Source organism: Jaculus jaculus, chromosome 16 (genome assembly GCF_020740685.1).
Source record: "Jaculus jaculus isolate mJacJac1 chromosome 16, mJacJac1.mat.Y.cur, whole genome shotgun sequence".
Taxonomy (NCBI): domain Eukaryota; kingdom Metazoa; phylum Chordata; class Mammalia; order Rodentia; family Dipodidae; genus Jaculus; species Jaculus jaculus.
This window is the reverse complement of record NC_059117.1, coordinates 59,922,936-59,942,112: the sequence shown is the minus strand read 5'-3', so window position 1 is coordinate 59,942,112 and position 19,177 is coordinate 59,922,936. Positions and strand designations below refer to the sequence as shown.

Below are 19,177 nucleotides of genomic sequence, written 5' to 3'. Positions count from 1 at the left end.
TGGGTTCCTGTCATCACTGGGAAGAACATCAATCAATTCATCAGTAAGTTTTTCCCAAGTTGTGTCTTTCAAAATCACTGGAAGTTGTTCACCAAATTTGTTAACGATGTCAAAGATTATGTTAAAGACTTGAAGTAGTATCATGTAGATAAAGACAGAGTGTTTGAGAAGTTGGACAGATGCATATATAGACACTTGGGTCACACTTTCCCCCTTCCATATCGACCCAATTAACCAGATAAAAAGAAATGTATGGTAAATACTGGAAACTTCAAGCATTGAAAATAATAGCTGAAGAGCCTTCAGCCACAGCCTTACAAAAGGGAAGAGCCCATTGACTTGTGAAGAATTTGTTGTCCACATAAGAGCTTGCTGACATTGTTCTTGTGAAATTTCTTGCATATATGACTATTATGGAAGAAACAATAAAACGGCACCGTGAGAAAATTAAAGGTCTTTATTTGAAAAAGAAATTTGTGAGTGTGTGTGTGTGTGTGTGTGTGTAAAAGCATGCACACATGCCACAGTGCACATGTGGAGGTAAGAGAAACACTTTGAAATGTCTGTGTAACTCCTCCTTTGAGAAGAGGTCTTGTGTCTCTTCCACTGCAAAGGAATGTCAAACTAGGTGGCTCAAGACCTTCACATTCTACCAGTTCCACCCCCTTTGTGGTAGGTATATTGGGATCACAGATGTATCAGCCACTTTGTACCCAGCTTTACATGTGTGCTGCATAATTGTAATTGCACTCCTGACCTCTCCTGGGTATGTCTCCTTTGTATACTCTGGTATGCAAGTATACCTTGTATACTTGCTGGCTTCCCAGTCCATAGGGATTCAGCAACCAGGTTCCTAGTGCCACGCCCACCTCAGGAGTTCCTCCTGAGCCTCCGGTCTTGTGTGTCTATTTGTCTATCAGTGACTGATTTGTCTGTGTCTGGATCTCTGGGACTATCTGCCATTGGAACTCCAGGCATGTGAGCATATGTGAGTGATACTTCCTGTGGTCTCTCCAGTCATTGTGGGTCTCTCACCACCATTTCTTCCCAAGGATGAGTTTCCCTGTGGCCCTAGGTTCACTAAGACATGAATTGGAATCCAGATATGATGTACTTTCTTACTGGGTGGCTTTATTTAGGCATGCCCTCTGTTAGGTAAGTCCCTGGGTATATATATTACCTTGGGACTTACATTGATCTGAGCAGGCAGTAGTAGAGTGCTGAATATGTCTCCCACCACACACACTGGAAGCCTCAGAGCTCAAAGTGAAGTGGGTCCTTTAAAATCAGACATTCATTGAGGAAAAGAGCATTGGAGACAGGTGTGCAAAACACGAGAGACATGGAGACACATTAAGATAACTCAGGAGGACATGGTTGGAGCTCAAAGCCAGGCAGTGAGTTTTGGCTCCCTCTGCTCTCCCATTTCACCTTCCACACCTGGGTAGGCCTGGCTACTGCAGAACAAATCCAGCTGGCTTTGGGAATGATGCAGAAGCATTGGCGCTTGGGCAGCAGGGTAGAAGTCTCTTCCAGTCTTCTCCCTGATGCACAGGCCTAACACTTAGGGCTTTCCTGGTTTTCCATGTGCACTGCTGCTGGGGTTGAATCCTTTTCACTGAGTGACAGTCTAGAGGAAGACTTTGGATATTCAGGGGCAGAGGAATTAGGCATGTACTCCTAAACTTCCCAAGAGACATATTATCTCTAGTTTGCTATGTGTCCTCTTGTCTCTGAAAATTTGTCCCTCCATCTTTTCCCTGTTTTTCTTTTCCCTTTTCTGGAAGTGTCTCACTGTATAGCCAAGGCTTGCCTGAAGCTTGCAATGATCCTCTGACCTCTGCCTTCCAAGTACTTAAACATACCCATGAACTACCAGTCTCCAGCTAGCTACCTGTCCTGTTTTATTCCTTCCATCTGACTCTGTCTCTCTTACTTCTCTGGCCTGTTACATAGTAAACATCAGTGTGGATCCCTGGTTTGGAAAAGTACTTTTTGCTGGTTGAGACCTCACCGGGTGTGCTCACAGGCCTCCCTCTTCTTGCCTCCTTTTTTGTGCAAATGTCCTCTTTCAGTGTGCTGCTAAGGTGAAATACTGGAGGGGGGCTGGGTTCTGCTTTACTCCTAAAGCAGGAATTGAGGGCCAGACCTTTAATCCCAGCCACTTAGGATGTAAGGCAGGAGGGAGGACCATAAGCTTCAGACCAGCTTGGTGAACAGAAATATTTAAAGGCCAAAACTGGGCACTTAGTGAAACTCTGTCAAGTTAACAGCAACCAGTTGTATAAATTTGAGGGATAGAGCACTTAACTTGGCATGGCTTGTGTCTTGAGTTCATTCCCATTCACTTTCTCTCCATGGCATCTTAGTCTTTTTCTTCTCCTGGAGACTGGAGAGATGTTGCCTCCTCCTGGCCAACGTGGTGAACTGCAGCATACCAAGCGTAAGGAATTGCTTTGGAGAGGCCAGGGCTGTTTTACAGTCACCAGCCCTCCCTCTGGACCCTGAGACCTATAAGATTAGTGGGAAATGGAGCTTGGGTTGCTGTATAGAATGTTAAACTGATGCCATAACCTGTCACCATGGAGCACATAGGCAAGTGGCTTGATAATCACAAGTTCTAGAAGACTGGGTCTTCATTCAGCCCACAGGGTTCTAATAGGATGGGAGCAGTGTGGGTAAATTATGGTCCACCATATATGAGGATGGCTGAGGGACTGAAGGGCCTGTGGAAGGAGGAACTGTATGAGAAAGGAAGGGAGGCCTTACATGTGTGAGGGAAGAGGTGGTGAAATTAAGGAAAATGTGAGACTAGGGAATGAGGGTTAGAGGCCAGTACCTATAGGGGCTGATCGCCTATGAGAGGATTTCAGTAACTGAGAGAGCATGTGAGGTTCTGTTGGAGAACAGTTCAAGGAAAGGATTCTGAGAGAAGAGGCAATCTGAGACTGAAAGCCACTTATCAGGAAAGAGTGAAGTTTGCAGAGAGCTGAGTGAAGAGAAGTTACCTTCTCCTTGCTAAGACAAAGCACCCAACAACAACAAAACAAACAAAAAAAAACCCAGCTTATTTTAGGGCACAGATTCCAGGTACAGCTTCATTGTGGCAGAAGAAGCTGGCTCACTTCATCATATATTCACAGCAGAGAGAGAAATAGAATAGCCATAGTTCAATCATGTTTGGAAGACCATAGTGGACTTAGGATCTACCCCAGTAACACACCTCCGCCTCCACCAGGACCCCACCTGCTGAGGCAAATATTTTACTTTTATTTATTTAAGAGAAAGGGAAAGAGTGAGAGAATGACAATGGACATGCTAGGGCCTCCACCTGTTAAAGAAAACACCTCCAGATGCATGTACCACCTTGTGTACCTGGCTTATGTAGGTCCTGGTGAATTGAACCTGGGTACTTTGGCTTTGCAGTCAAGTGCCTTAACTGATAAGCCATCTCTCCAGCCTGGAAGTTTTCCGACACTGGAGCATGCTGTTTTTCACTTCCCTGGGAGATTCCATGGTCTTTCCTTCCCATAGTCTCCCCACTCATTTGCAGGACTGGGGATATAGTGCTCATGACCAAGCCCTGGTGTTTATGTGCAATCTCATGATTCTAACTCTGCGGTTTCAGGCACTCTGGCTCTAGTGCTTGTGCATAACCAATGAACCATCTTTCTAGTCTTCTTTATCTCTTTTTGTTTCTCTCTTTTCCTTTTCTCTCTTCCTCTCTTCCGTTCTGTTTTCCTTTCTTCACATCCTTCATCCCTCTCTTTGTTTTTCCTACCAACAAACCTCCCGTCCTCTCCTTTTTCCATACTCACCTGGTACTTATCCTCTAGACTACCCTCCTTAATGGTGGGACTAAACACAAGAGCCATCATGCCTAGGATATTCTCTCTCTCTTTGGTTTGTCTTTGTCTTATTTTTGCTACTCAAAATTATTTTGGCTATTTGAGGTTTTTTTGTGTTTCCAAATGAATTTGAGGTTTATTTTTCCTATTTCCTGAAGAATGCCATTGGAATTTTGATGGGGATTGCATTAACTGTAGATTGTCTCTGGTAAGATTTGTCATTGTCACAATATTGATTCTTCCTATCCAAGGAACATGGGATGTCTTTTTATTTCCTAGTGTCTTTTCTGCAATTTCTGTCTTGAGTGTTTCAACGTTTTCATTGTAGAGATCCTTCCTGTCCTTGGTTAGGTTTAATTCCAAGGTAGTTTTTATTTATTTATTTATTTACTTATTTATTTATTTGAGGCAATTTTGAATGCCAGGGATTCCTGGATTTCATCCTCAGCATACTTATTGTAACTGTATAAGAAAGCTACTGATTTCTGTGTGTTTATTTTGTATCCAGCTACATTGCTAAAAGTGTTTATCAGCTCTACCTGTTTGCTGGTGGTGTCTTTAGGGTCCTTTATGTATAGAAACATATCATCTACAAATAATGATAATTTCATGTCTTTCCAATTTGTTTCCCTTTTATGTGTATGTCTTGCCTTACTACTATAAATAAGACTTCCAGTACTATATTAAATTAAAATGGGGACAATGGACACCCTTGTCTAGTTACTGATTTTAGGAGTAAAGCTTCAAGTTTTTCTCTATTTAATATTATGTTGGCTGCAGTTTTATCATAAATAGCCTTTATTTTGTTTAGATATGTTCCTTCTTTTCCCAGTTTCTGCAGGACTTTTATCATGAAGGGTTGTTACATTTTGTCTAAAGCCTTTTCTTTATCTAGTGAGATGTGCATGTGATTTTTGTCCTTCAGTCCATTTATATAGTGTATTACATTGACCAATTTACGTATGGTGTATCATCCCTGCATTTTTGGGATAAAAAGTACTTGGTTGGGTGAATAATCTTTCTGATATGTATTTGTATTCTGTTTGCCAATATCGTGTTGAGAATTTTTGCATCTATATTCACAAGGGAGATTTGTCTGTAATTTTCTTTTTTTGTTCTGTCTTTGTCTTGTTTTGGTATCAGCGTGATGCTGGCTTCAGAAAAGGAATTTGGTAGAATTCTTTCCTTTTGTATTTTATGGGAAAGTTTAATAAGCATTGGTGTTAGTTCTTCCATAAAGGTCTGGGAAACTTTACTGGTGAATTCATCTGGGTCTGGACTTTTATAGTTGGCAGATTTTTTTTTTTTATAACTTCTTGGATCTTCATACTTGTTACAGCTCAATTTAAGTAGATAATCTTACCTTGATTTAATTTTGGTAGGTCATATAAATCAAGAAAAATCACCCATTTCTTTCAGATTTTCAAACTTAGTGGAGTATATGTTTGTAAAGTATGTCCTTATGATTTTCTGAATTTCTTTGGTATCTGTTTTAATGGTGCCTTTTTCATCTCTAATTTTATTAACTTGTGTCCCTTCTCTCTTCTCATCATATTTGCTAAGGGCTTATCTATCTTGTGTACCCTTTCAATGAGCAAACTTTGTTTCATTGATTCTTTTTATTAATTTTTTTCTTTTTTGGTTTCTATTTCATTAATTCCTGCCCTAATCTTTCCCTCTTAGGACTGCCTTCATTTTGTCCCAAAAGTTTTGTGATGTTGTCTTCTAATTATCATTTGATTCTATGAAATTTTTTATTTCGTTCTAGATGTTTTTCATTGAACCATTCATCAATTATAGTGTATTGTTTAGTTCCCATGATTTTGTATATGCTTTATAGCCTTTTATTTTTCTGTTGATTTGTAGCTTAATCTCATTCCTATCAGACAGAGTGGAAGGAGTTACTTCAGTGTTCCCGTATTTGTTAAGGTTTGCTTTGTGTCCTAATATATGGTGTATTTTAGAGAATGTTCCATATGTTGCTTTAAAAAATTGTGTATTCTGCAGCATTTTCATAAAATGTTTTTTAGCTGTTAGGTCTATTTGTGCTGTGACCTCTTTTAATCCAGATACTTCTTTGTTTATTTTTTTGCCAGGGTGACGTTTCAATTGAGAGTGGGGTGTTGAAATTACCTAGTACTACTGTGTTTGGGTTATCTTTGAACTTAATTCTATTAGTTTTATTTCATGAAATTGGGAGCCATCATGTTAGGTGTATATATGTTTAGGATTGTAATGTCCTCCTGTTGGAGTGTTCCTTCAATCAATATAAATTGATCTTCTTTATCTTTTCTAAGTAATGTTGGTTTGAAGCCTACCCTATCAGATAGTAATGTAGCAACACCTGCTTGTTTTCTAGGCTCATTTATTTGAAATACTGTTTAATAACCTTTCATCCTAAGATAGTATCCATCTTTTATGGAAAGGTGCATTTCTTGGAGGCAAGAAGTAGAAGGATCCTGTTTTGAACCCAGTCTGCAAACTTATATCATTTAGATGGTTCATTTAAGCCACTAATATTAAGACTTATTATTAAATGTCTACAGAACAGAGTCCATCCCAGCTGGGTCCTTCCTGAGTTCTGCTATCTTGGCAGCTAACCACCTTTCTGTTTGGAATGCATGCCTAATGATACCAGTTTTTCTGGATTGTCCAAACAATCGACTACAGGAAGTGAGACAGTTACCTGAAGCCTGAAGTTTTATGCACATTCAGTGTGGGCAGCATATGATGCCCATTGGGCATCTCTGTAGCCCTCCTTCGCGCCATGTAGTGTCTCTCCTAGGAACAGGCCCCAGCACAGAGAAGCAGGAGGAAGCCAGCTCAGCGGAGGTCAGTGTCCTCTAGCACCTTGGGGAGCTCCTAGAAAGCAATGTGTTCTCAGCAAAATGTGCACATGAAATCTTACTTTCAGCTTTAGGATTCAGTGGGCCTCTGGGCTAGGAGCCTCTCACCCCAGTGTATAAAAGGAGTCAAGAGAGAGTGCCTGGACAATAGTGTTGCCATGTTTACCGTCCTTGTAACCAGAAGCCTGTGTGTCTTAATGCATCCCTACATAAAATGTAGACAGCTTCCTGCCCAGGCCTCAGAGAATTGCAAAACCACTTTGAATGGTCATGGGTCTCTCTGTGACTGGTCTTTGCTCTTGCTTGCCCATTCATCTTTGAGAAAACATTGGTTTGTATCTTATGTAGACAAGTACTTCTGATCCTAATCTAACAGTCAGGGTCAGATGTACAGTGGGTTTCAAAATACGGGTGTGAATGGCAGCTCAGGTAAGGGAAATGTGAGTTCTCCATCATGGCTGAGGCCCTGTGTAGGAGGGGCCTTTTAATAAGGAGTGTCAGCCAGAAGGTGAGGGGATAATATAATAAGTAGCTGTGAGGATCTTGGAGAATACAGGAGCTGTCTCCTCGGGAAAATGAAGAAGTGGAGATGGCTTAACACCACCTAGCAGTAGCCCAGAAGCTGGCTGGGACAGTGGGAAGCTTCTTTATCTTCTCTGTAGACCAAAGTTCAAGCCCCAACATTAGTCATTCCTATCTTGGCAGGAGCTCCAGATCTGACTGTTGAATTTTTAAATTCATTAATTTTTATTGGTTATTTTCCACAGTTTATATTTTCTAATAGTGCTTTTTTTTCCCCATAACTATCCATGGTCAATTTTTTCTGCTTCTTTTGCTTGTTTGTTTTTTTTTAACTTTATAATGATAATCTGCATCCATATTCCCAATGTATCCTTATCATATTCCCCTTCTACCACCTTTGGTTGGTTCCCCCTCTTCATTGAACCCCTACTTTCCAGTGAATCCTCCTATTTTGATGTCCTTATCTATTTGCTCTCATATTCTGCCTGTCTTTTATAGGTAGCCTCAGATACTGTGAGGTCATGAATGCAATACCCATTTTGTGTGGAAGGCCATATTCCCTTCCTCCCCTCTCTTTGGCTTTTACAGTCTTTCTGCCATCTCTTCTACAATGATCCCTGAGACTTGTAGGATGTGACAGTGGTCTCAGCACTGAACATTCCAGTATCACTACTCTTAGGAGTTTTGAATCCTGTCACTGGTCAGCACCATCAGGAAAGGGAAGTCTCTTGACTCAAAAGAGAGTAGCATTAATATGTGGGCAGAAACATGAATATTTACAGAACAAGTTGCTAGACATAATATATTCTTTTTTTTGCCAAACAACAATAGTAGATTTTTTTTTTCTCTCTAGCCATGCTACATGGATCCAGGATGGGAACTTCCTGAGAGGCCACATGGAGATATGGGAGTTTTTCAGGAGCCTTCCTAACCTTGTGTGTCTTAGCAGGCTGCTTTCAGAGATCAAAGACATAGGTAACTGGAGCAGGAGATAATACAGAAGTTCTGATGTCATCTTACTAAAGTTTAAAGGTTTAAAGGGTGGCAGGTCTCAGGATCCTCAAAGAGCTCTGTCTTGCTCTTCCCTGTATGCAGGATTCACAATGGGAGCTGTAGTCTGTCACTTTGAAAACTTAAATGCAATGGATGTAAAAGGACCCTAGAGTAGTAAGAATCATATGTAAGTATTTAACTGCCAAATCCTCAGTTGTATACTGATTGTAGTGGATAGCAGAGGCAAAGAAATCAGACTGGCCTGATTTCCTACACCTATAGGGTCATTAGTCACTGTTTCCAGAAGCTAAATTGGTAGAAATCCACTAAACCCTTACTTGATCTGTATAAACAGAACAATTCCAGTGCAAATGAATGAAAGACTCCCTTAAATAATAACAAGAGGGAGCAATGGTCCTTCACTTATTGTCATGATACCAGGCAGTTAATAGGCCTTGAACCCCTTCAGTGGTGGGGAACAAGCACCATGATACACTACTAAAAATTATTCTTAATATTTCTGCCATCCATTCCTAAAGGGACCTAAAGCTTTAGAACAGTGTAACTATACATTGAGGAAAGGAAATGATTTGAACTTTCAGGGTCTACTGATTGTCTACTATGTAGTCATTTTGATTCTAAAGCATATACTTAATAATTGAGTTTTTTGGGGGGAGGAGTTATTTCAGTTGCATAATTGTATGACCTTCCACATTTTACTATGCTGCCTCATTTTCCGACTATCTTTGGCTTTATATGTGATTTATTGAAATTTCTAGGTATCAGTTTTTTTTTGCAGGAAATTTTGGAATTTTCAGACATTTATAGTTATATATACATAAATATATTTGTAGTGTGTATGAGTATATGAATGAATGTATGTGATTGATTCTCAGTATATATCCAAGACTGGCATGTAGCTCAGTGTCATGCTTCAACATTCAAAGTGCTATAGTTAAAGATGTGAGTCACCATGCTCTGATCCTCACTTCTTTTAATAATTTTCACTAAGTTATCTAATTATCTTCCTAATTATCTTTCTAATTTAAAAAAAATATTTATTTTCAAGTAGGGTGAGGCAGAGAGATAGATTAAGAGAATGGGCACACCATGACCTCCAGCTGCTGCAAAGAAACTGCAGATGCATGTGCCTCCCTGTGAATCTTGCTTTACATGGGTACTGGGGATTCACACCTGGGTCTGCAGGCTGGCCTGCAAACACCATCACCATTAAGCCATTTCTCCATCCCCTTCCTTTTAAAAAATTCTTCACTTTTGTTTATTTGCAAGCAGAGGGAGATGAAGTGATGGGAGAGGAGAATGAGAATGAGCTCTCCAGGGACTCCATCCACTGCAAACAACTTCCAGTTGTATGAACCACTTTGTTCAATTTGTTTTATGTGGGTAATAGAGAATTTAACCCAAGTCTTTAGCCTTTGCAGGAAGTGTCTTAACCACTGAGCCATCTCTCCAACTCCTTTTTTAATTAATTGATTTTTCATGTGTGTATGGGTGTTCCACATTTGCTTGATTCTGCCAATGGACACTAGATTTTTAAATTTTTCTTTTTTTGCATCTGCCTTCTGTGGGTGTCTTAGAAATTAAATATGGGCTGGCAGCTTTTGAAAACAAGTTCCTTTATCTGCTGAGCCATTTTCTCAGAAGTTTCTTTGTTTAAAAATATTTTTAAAAGGGCTGGAGAAATGGCCTAGCGGTTAAGCGCTTGCCTGTGAAGCCTAAGGACTCTGGTTCGAGGCTTGATACCCAGGACCCACATAAGCCAGATGCACAAGGGGGCACATACATCTGGAGTTTGCTGTGGCTGGAGGCCCTGGCGCACCCATCCTCCCTCTCTCTTTCTCTGTCTGCCGCTCTCAAATAAATAAATAAAAATGAACAATATATATATTTTTTTAAAGATTTATTTTTATTTAGAGACAGAGGGGGAGATAGAGATAGGCAGAGAAAGTGAAAGAGAATGGGCATGCCAGGGCCTTTAGCCACTGAAAATGAATTCAAGATACATGTGCCATCATGTGCATCTGGCTTACATGGGACCTGGAGAATCAAACCTAGGTCCTTATGCTTTGCAGGTATGCACCTTAACCACTAAGCCATCTCTCCAGCCCTTTCTTTTTAAATTAACATATTTATTTAATCAGTATTTTTAAAAAACCCACAGAATACAAAATTAAATATAGCCAGTAGGGACCCCTGATACAAAAAGATTGCAAACTACCACTATGAAGACAGTTCTGGGAGAAAGTTGTTTCACTTTTTTTTTTTTTCGAGGTAGGGTCTCACTCTGGTCCAGGCTGACCTGGAATTAACCCTGTCATCTCAGGGTGGCCTTGAACTCATGGAAATCCTCCTACCTCTGCCTCCCAAGTGCTGGGAGTAAAGGCATGTGCCACCACGCCTGGCTGTTTCACTTTTTTTTTTTTTTTTTTTGAGGTAGGGTCTCACTCTGGCTCAGGCTGACCTGGAATTCACTATGTAGTCTCAGGGTGGCCTTGAACTCTCGGCGATCCTCCTACCTCTGCCTCCCGAGTGCTGGGATTAAAGGCGTGCGCCACCACGCCCGGCTGTTTCACTTTTTTTTAATGTAGAAATGTTGCTTATCCACTCATCTATTGATGGACATCAAGGCTGATTCCATTTCCTTGCCATTGTGAATAATGTAGCAATAAACATGTATAAGAATCTCTGTGGTAAGATATGAAGTCCAGATAATTTTATTTTTAATAAATTTTAATTTAATAAATTTTATTTTTAAAATTTTCCTTTTGTTGTTGTAGGGCTTAAATCCAGGACTCTATTAATGCTTGACAAGTGTTCTACCACAAATCCATGTCCATCTCATCTTTCTTTATATTTTTCAAAGATTTATTTTTAAAATTAATCTTTATTTGCATGCATGTGTGAGTGCATGTGTGTTGGAGAACACCAGGGTCTCTTGCCACTGCAAACAGAATGTCAGATAGTTCTGTCACATTCTGCATCAGGCTTTAGGTGAGTTGCTAGAGAATTGAACACAGTCTTGCATACACTTGCCTTTAACCACCCAATGGGTCATCTCTCCAGACCTCTTTTAATAAAATGTAAAATTTTTCAATATCAACTTATTTAATTTCTATATTTATTCAAGTTAATATTCAAATTAATGGCTTTTATTATGGTACTTCAAATATATGCATCATATATCTTGTTCTCAGTCGTTCCTCACCTCTGTTGTCCTCCACTTGGTTGGTTCACTCCTTCAACCAGTACTGCCCTGCCACAGACTGACTCTCGGGGAGATCAGGACCGAGGGAGAACAAGGGCGAAGGCTCAAGGAGAACTCGGGATTCAGCGAGGATTCGGCGAGGAAATGACAGACAGACACACTCTAAGTTGAATATGCTGCTGTAATTTACTGAAGGTTTCATACAGATTGAACAAGGAAAGTTAGTAAGCCAACAAGTGATCTCAGAAATCATTAATCTAAACATTCTTAAGGATTGTTTTATTCTAAGCACCCATGTAATATTTATCAGGCAAGAAATGTACCCAGTTTTTTTTAAGGAGGACGTCTCGCACCATTGACCACAGCTTTACATGAATAGAAGCTTGGGGCAAGAGGTATAAGGTAAACAATAGGTTATTTATTTCTTATAAACCGAGCAGAGAACCATCTCTTTCCACTTATTAGATTATTTATATAATCCTCATATTTATTATAAAAGTGTTTCTATCCAAAAGACCACCAATATTTTAAGGCTGGTTTAATGCTTTCTAGGAATTCTTTTCTTTTTTATCTAGAGTATAAGCACCAAGACTTACGTGTCCTTGCTAAGCGTTCCATAAATGGAAGAGAATGCCATAGCCTCTTTTTTTCTTTATAATTCACCCATCTATTACCGAATTCGTCATATCCTCCCTCATAGGGGAGTGGAACTAAGTAGATTCCAGCTCTAGGAGTCCACCATCTGCCCTTGATCAAGTACTGAACATATCCCCCAGGAAGTTTCCTGGTGGGAATGCCTAAGTTTTGTAACTCCTTTTCTTTAGAACTGTCATGCTTCTTATGAACATTACCGATCAACATTTCTACTTTCACTTTCTCAGGATCAGTATTGTCTTTAGTCATCATAAGCTGTTTCTACTCTACACCATCTAAAAACTGTCCTAGAGTTAATTTTTTATTCCTAGTAGAGTTATACATTTCCTCCATTGCCCTAATCATAGGAGGGGCACATTCAATACTCAAATTGTTTCTTGTACTTTGATTGTGTGCATGATTACCAGTAAGCGTAGCGTAGAATTAGCTGTTCTTTGACAAACAACCAGAAGAAAGCAGAAAAGAAATAAAGCACAGAAAATAGCCCACTGGCGCCGGCAATTAGGTCGTCGTGACTTCTTATAGGCAGCAGGAACCATGACAGTAGCTGACTGCCAAGGGGTCACCGGGGGCATCCCTCCGAGGAGTGCTGGCCCTCTGTCCTCAGCTCTCTTCCAGTGTAGAGGCATCTTTGCTACACAGGCGAGGTCGCCGTGGACGTAGCACTGCCCCATGTGCTGTCAGTTCCAGAAGGAAATTCCCTCTTATGGAACAGGCCTCAAGCCCAATCAGAGAGCAGTTGGTTTCCCCCATAGCAGATATAACACTATTGTACCAGGTGAAACATGTGGCCTGGTTGGCCAGCCATAAATAGAGCTTGCATGATAGACAACTGATAAACATTGATGACTTTTCTGTCCCAACTGGCTTCATAGCTCTTTCCAGCATCTCAATAGCTAACCAACAGGAAAAAGGCCTCCAGCTTATCTCCAGCTTGATTTCTTACTGTCCTGCAGACCAAGCATATGGAGTCCTCAACAATAGGGTTTTACCATCTAGTTCTGATGAACAATGAAGAGTGTTGGCAATAACCTATAATATTGTGGTGCCATCACTCTTCTCCCTGTCCAATAGTTACTGGAAGGTATCCTACCCAGGCACCGAAGTTTTCTAATAACAACGTATTGCTTCTGGGTCCAATATTATCCATGTCCAAAGATAGCTTTGCTCAAAAATCTCTATTTTAACTTGCTAGCCAATAAGTAGGTTTTAAAACTCATTATCTTTTAGTAAACCAATATGGTTCTATGAGAAGAGAAAAATTCTACTCCATAAACACGGACATTTGTAATATGCATTTGAGCCAAGATGTTTCAGATTGTGTTTGTTCATTGGATTAGAGTAGCATGTATAATGCATTGTCCTCATGAAGGTTTCCAATATAAGTTGCAGGGAAGTTACATGATGCAACATGGTAGAGTGGTGTTAAAACCACCTTGGGGGCTGGAGAGATGGCTTAGTGGTTAATCACTTGCCTGTGAAGCCTAAGGACCCTGGTTCAAGGCTTGATTCCCCAGGACCCACGTTAGCCAGATGCACAAGGGGGCTCACGCATCTGGAGTTCATTTGCAGTGGCTGGAAGCCCTGGCATGCCCATTCTCTCTCTCTCTCTCTCCTCCTCCTTCTCTCTGTCTGTTGTTCTCAAATAAATAAATAAAAATAAACAAAAAAAAATTTAAAAAAAAAATCTTGGATTCATTATTTATTGCTTTTTTTTTTTTTTTTTTTTTTGGTTTTTCAAGGTAGGGTCTCACTCTTCCCTGGGGTGATCTGGAATTCATTCTGTAGTCTCAGGGTGGCCTTGAACTCACAACGATCCTCCTACCTCTGCCTCTCGAGTGCTGGGATTAAAGGTGTATGCCACCATGCCTGGCTATTTATTACTTATTTGATTCTGAGTTAATATGTGTTCATTATATGTTTAGAATCCTTTTAGTCCTGTCACATTTATTATAACCCCTACATTGATTATCCAGCTCCTTAAGGTTTTAGATTCCATGATTTAATGTTTTACTATCAGTGTTGGGAATTGAACTCATGGCTTTGTATCTTCTGGATATACAGTGTGTAACAATGTTATTCTATCAGCTTCAACATAGGCCCTTTCATCGTATTTCAATTCCATAAAAAGTTTCTAGGGCTGGAGAGATGGCTTAGCGGTTAAGCGCTTGCCTGTGAAGCCTAAGGACCCCGGTTCGAGGTTTGGTTCCCCAGGTCCCACGTTAGCCAGAAGCACAAGGGGGCGCACGCGTCTGGAGTTCGTTTGCAGAGGCTGGAGGCCCTGGCGCACCCATTCTCTCTCTCTCCCTCTATCTGTCTTTCTGTGTCTGTCGCTCTCAAATAAATAAATAAATAAATAAAAATTTTAAAAAAAGTTTCTAATCATGTTTTCTTGAATTGCAGTAAAACAGGCGAGATATTTGTCTTGAGTATTTTCTCCCATCATACAGTATACAAACAATCAGTACTTTGTGTAAGTCCCTGTAGTCCTGGATTTAACAGAAATATCTCATTACAGGACTTAGTATCATTTGAAGACGTAGCTGTGGACTTCACCTGGAAAGAGTGGCAGGACCTGGATGTTGATCAGCAAAGCCTCTACAAGGATGTGATGCTGGAGAACTACCACAGCCTGGTGTTCTTGGGTGAGTTAAATTCCCCTGTAACTATGGGTAGTACTTACTTTTTTGTTGAGAAGCATCCTTATCATTACTTACGCTGAATGTAATTTTCACATTGTACTTTTAAATTGACACATTCTGTAGAACAATGTAAATTTGCAGTACCCATATATGTAATGTTCAGAGTCTGTCAGGTATTACTTGTATGGGGACCATTTAAAAAATTGTAGCTGTTTTAAAATATGATTTGTTGCTAACATTTGCATAGTTACTTACCACTAGACCATAGGATACAAGTTCTTTCTCCAGTTGTACCCAGTTAATTCTACCCCTCCTCTTTCTATCCCTTTTCTTGTACTCATTTTCCATATTCTAATTACTTGTTTTATTCTTTCATTTTCTACTTCTATTAAGTCACTATGGACTGATAAGTATAATGGGAATATGCAGGATTTTGTTTTTGTGTCTGACATATTTCATTTGCATCCAGTGACTTTTGTGGGGACAAGTGAAGAAGCATCTTTCTAATTATGGAGGGATTTGATAGCCCATAGAAAAAATTCATTTCCAGTGTGGTGAATGAGCTTATTAGTATTACTTAGAGAACAAAGGCTTCTATCATAAGATGTATACTTCCAAAAAAAATCAAAACCCTATTGAGTTTTATTTCTTATCTACACATTTCCAGTTGGAATTTCAAGTGTGTAATTTATGGCAGTCTGGTTGGGAAATGTTGGGAGTACAGTTCCATTATCATAAACCTAGGTCACTATGGCATCATTTTTTATTTCATTGATGTGATTGTAAGGAAAAATTGCTTGCAGTTCAGTAGAGCCGCTTTGTGAGACAAGGTCTGACTCTAGGTTATCCTAGGACTCATCTTGTAGCCCAGGCTCTCCTCAAATTTACTGTGATTCTCCTACCTTGGGCTCCCAAGTGTTGTTGGCAAATGAGTGTATCACCACACCTGGCTCCGTTTCTCCTTTTGTTAGAATCTTTTTTTTCTCTCTCTCTAGCCATTTGGCCTACAAACAATGACACTCTTCTAGAATACCTTCCTCCTTGTGATGTGTATTACTTTATTTTTAATTTTTAATTATTTATTGCCCTTATATCTTATGGCAAGACTTTATCTCTTTTTCTTTTTTTGTTTTGTTTTGCTTGTTGAGTTGAACCTAGAGCTTCATACATACTGGGAAAGTATTAGTAGGTTATTTTTTATTGCTAAGATTTCAATACTGAGTGCATTTTACAAAAGAGGTAGAAGAGGACATCCTTGTTCTTGTGAAGATCTTAGAGGAAATAATTTCAGTATTTCTCAGTCATTAATCTGGGGGCTGTCTGATTTGTTTAACATTATTTTTGTCATTATACTCTCTGTCACTTTATGGAGATTTCGTTAACTTGAATTTATTAATTTGTGTGTATGTGTGTGTACATGCACATGGATGTAAGACCATGCATGTTCCAGACTAGGTGGCCCTCCATCTTCAGATTATTTCAGTTTCACCTTATACTGGTGTAAGAGAATAAGGTCCAAGCATGTGTATGACATTTGTGTCTATCTTTACATGAGTATTGGTTGGGGAAGCTCAAAATTGGGTCTGCCAGCTTTGCAAGCAAGGGTATTTAATTGCTGAAGCTTTTTTTTGAGGGGTGTGATGAAGATGAAAATGAATTTTGCTAAGTTATTTTTTGCCCTTAGGACAGTATTAATATAGATTTTTATTGTTTATTATATAGATTTAGTACTTTATATATGTGAATTATTATATAGTGATTTATGTATCCCTGGTGTGAAACATAGTCTGTACTAATCACTTCTTTTTTTTTTTGCTCGGTTCTTTGCATGTACTGTGTGTATTTCACTGTGTGTGTGTGTGTGTGTGTGTGTGTGTGTGTGTGTGTGGTATTTCTGTGCAGATTGCTTCTGTATATGCCCTTACTAAACCTTATGCAATCTCTTGTACTAGTGGTCACTCTCCTGTCATGGCTAGAATGGAACATCAGGTGTCCTGCTCTACTGTAATAACCTGATCTTGTTCTTTTAAGCTAGAGTCACCTTTAGCTAACTCCAGAAATTGCAGACCTCCAAAGATTCTTGGTGTTCTGCTCCCCTGATATTCTGCCTGCATGGAGCTGTTTTACATGGGATCTAGAGATTTCAACTTAAGCAATCTTAGGTCTTCTCAGTGCCTCATGCTACACAGAAAGCACACCTATCTTTATTATCTTGTATGTGTTTAATATTTTACTTTTAATCATTGTTTTAAGCTGAGTATTGTGGCATATACCTTTAATACCAGAATTCAGCAGATGGAGGTAAGAAAATCACCATAAGTTTGAGGAAAGCCTAGAATTATTGAGTCAGTTACAGAACATCCTGAGGTAGAGTGAGCCTGTATCTCAACAAAAAAAAAATGTATATTACTTTATATGCCATGGTACTTAATGCTACTGGAAGGCCATATTCAGGTTAGTGAACATAATGAGTATGAATCCTCTGTGAAAATATTGCAGTTCACTTAGTAGAGGATAGTTCCTGATGTTAAGGTATTATCTTTCATGATTCCACATTATTTAACATATTGCTATAATTTGTACAATATTTTCCATTTACAGGGATTTGTAGGACCAAACCAGATTTGATCTTCAAGTTGGAACATGGATTTCCACCATGGAGGGTAGCAGAAAAATCAATTAAGTATCTTTCAGGCAAGTAAATGTATACAAAAGAAAGGAGGTCCTTGAGAGAAGAACTCATTGGGAATGGTCATGTTAAGTGATATTCACCAACTTTTATTCAAGTCTCAAAGCCTCCTGTTACTTTTAATCAGAAATATATTTAATGCACTTTCCAAAAAGCTTTCTCCATGTCAATCTATGACCCCATTTCTGACATTGGAGAATATTTTCTTAGGCATTTAAATTTTAATTCCCTTTATAGGTTATCATATAAAATATTGTGTTAGATACTTGTCTAAATTCTTACTTGTTCATATTTTGTATTCTTTAATATGATTAGTTTCTTTTACACAGCTGTGATAAAATCCTAACAACAAACACCTTAAAGGAAGAAAGTATTTAAGTATACAATTCTATAATGGTGGTTGTGCTTGCACTATTCATAGAAAGTGTGAAATCTGTACCCAAAGAGACTATTTAACATAGTTATAGTTGTTGTCACCAATGGAATTCACAAAAAAAGTGAGAGAAGAACATCAAAGATTCCAGGATAAGAGATTAGATCTTTTCCACTATTTCCATGTGAATATTAATAAAGGAACCAAAGGATTATCAAATATATGAAAGAGAAGAATTCAGCTAAGAATTGAAAAAGAGGTTTGGGCATATCTGAAGAGAAAGCTGAGTCACAGGACACTGAAAAATGAGAAATATTCCATTCTCCCCTCCCATATGGATACAATGAAAAGCCACAAATACAAGGTAACACCAGAAAGCTTGGAGTTCTTATGCCAAAATACTAGTATCTCTGGTTTTAGTAGAAACGTGTCTCCAGCAAATGTGAATTCCAAAGAATTGGTTCTGTTTGACTATGTACTCAATCTGTATCACACTTGCATTAGAAAAGTTGATTCCATTTATCAAAATATTTTGGAATGCTACATGGAGACACCCCTAGTTTTGAAACCTGAAATCAAAGAATAGCTACCATCTAAGGATGCTGTGGACATGTGAAATATTTCTGTATGGCAGGTAGACACAAGAAGTAGTGGAATGTGACAGGGTTAAATTAAATTCAACTGAGCATGTTTAGCATTAGAGAGACTAAGGCATATTGGGATTGGTGGTCTCACACTTCATAGTTAAGAATCAACCACATTGCTTGTTGATGATCACAAAGAAAGGGAGTCTTAAGCTTGTACTGATCAGATGCTTGGCTTCTAGACATATATGATATCTTTACATGTTAGCTATAATGTGGGTCTGAAAATTATGAGCCTAGGTCAGTCATATGTGTGGATCTTTCCTCTTACTACATATGGTCAACTCTTGATTGGGTAGTTAATGCCAAGAGTTAAGAGAGTCATGGTTTCTTCTAATTTTTCACTGTCTAACTTTTGCTTAGGTGTGTATCAAATATGGCACCTTTTTTTGTTGTTTTGAAGTTGGGTCTCAATCTAGTCCAGGATGACCTGGAATTCATTGTGTAGCCCCAGGCTAATCTCACACTCACAGCAATCCTCCTATCTCTTCCTCCCATAGTGCTGGGATTAAAGCCGTCCTCTACCAGCTACCATGGTTGGCTAATGTGAGGCTTTTGTAATGAGTAGGAGTCTCCTTGGTATATCACTTTAAAAGGTCATTGAGGTCACCAGTGGCATTCTGTATGCAAACACATTTTTATATTTGAATTCAGCCTTGCTATTTACATTGTTTATATGCCCATCCATCAGACAGCTTTCACCACCAACTGTTAACAGTGAGAAGAGATTAACCATATAA

The 19,177-nt window shown here is 39.1% G+C and overlaps 1 protein-coding gene across 1 annotated transcript in view; it reads left to right on the top strand.

Annotated features, from left to right (window-relative positions):
• LOC123455270 (zinc finger protein 420-like) overlaps positions 1–19,177 on the top strand; it is an 80,720-nt gene that overhangs the window by 41,112 nt on the left and 20,431 nt on the right. The window contains 2 exon segments of the mRNA XM_045135519.1: positions 14,608–14,734; positions 17,333–17,425. Of these exon segments, the coding sequence (XP_044991454.1) occupies positions 14,608–14,734; positions 17,333–17,425 (220 nt within the window).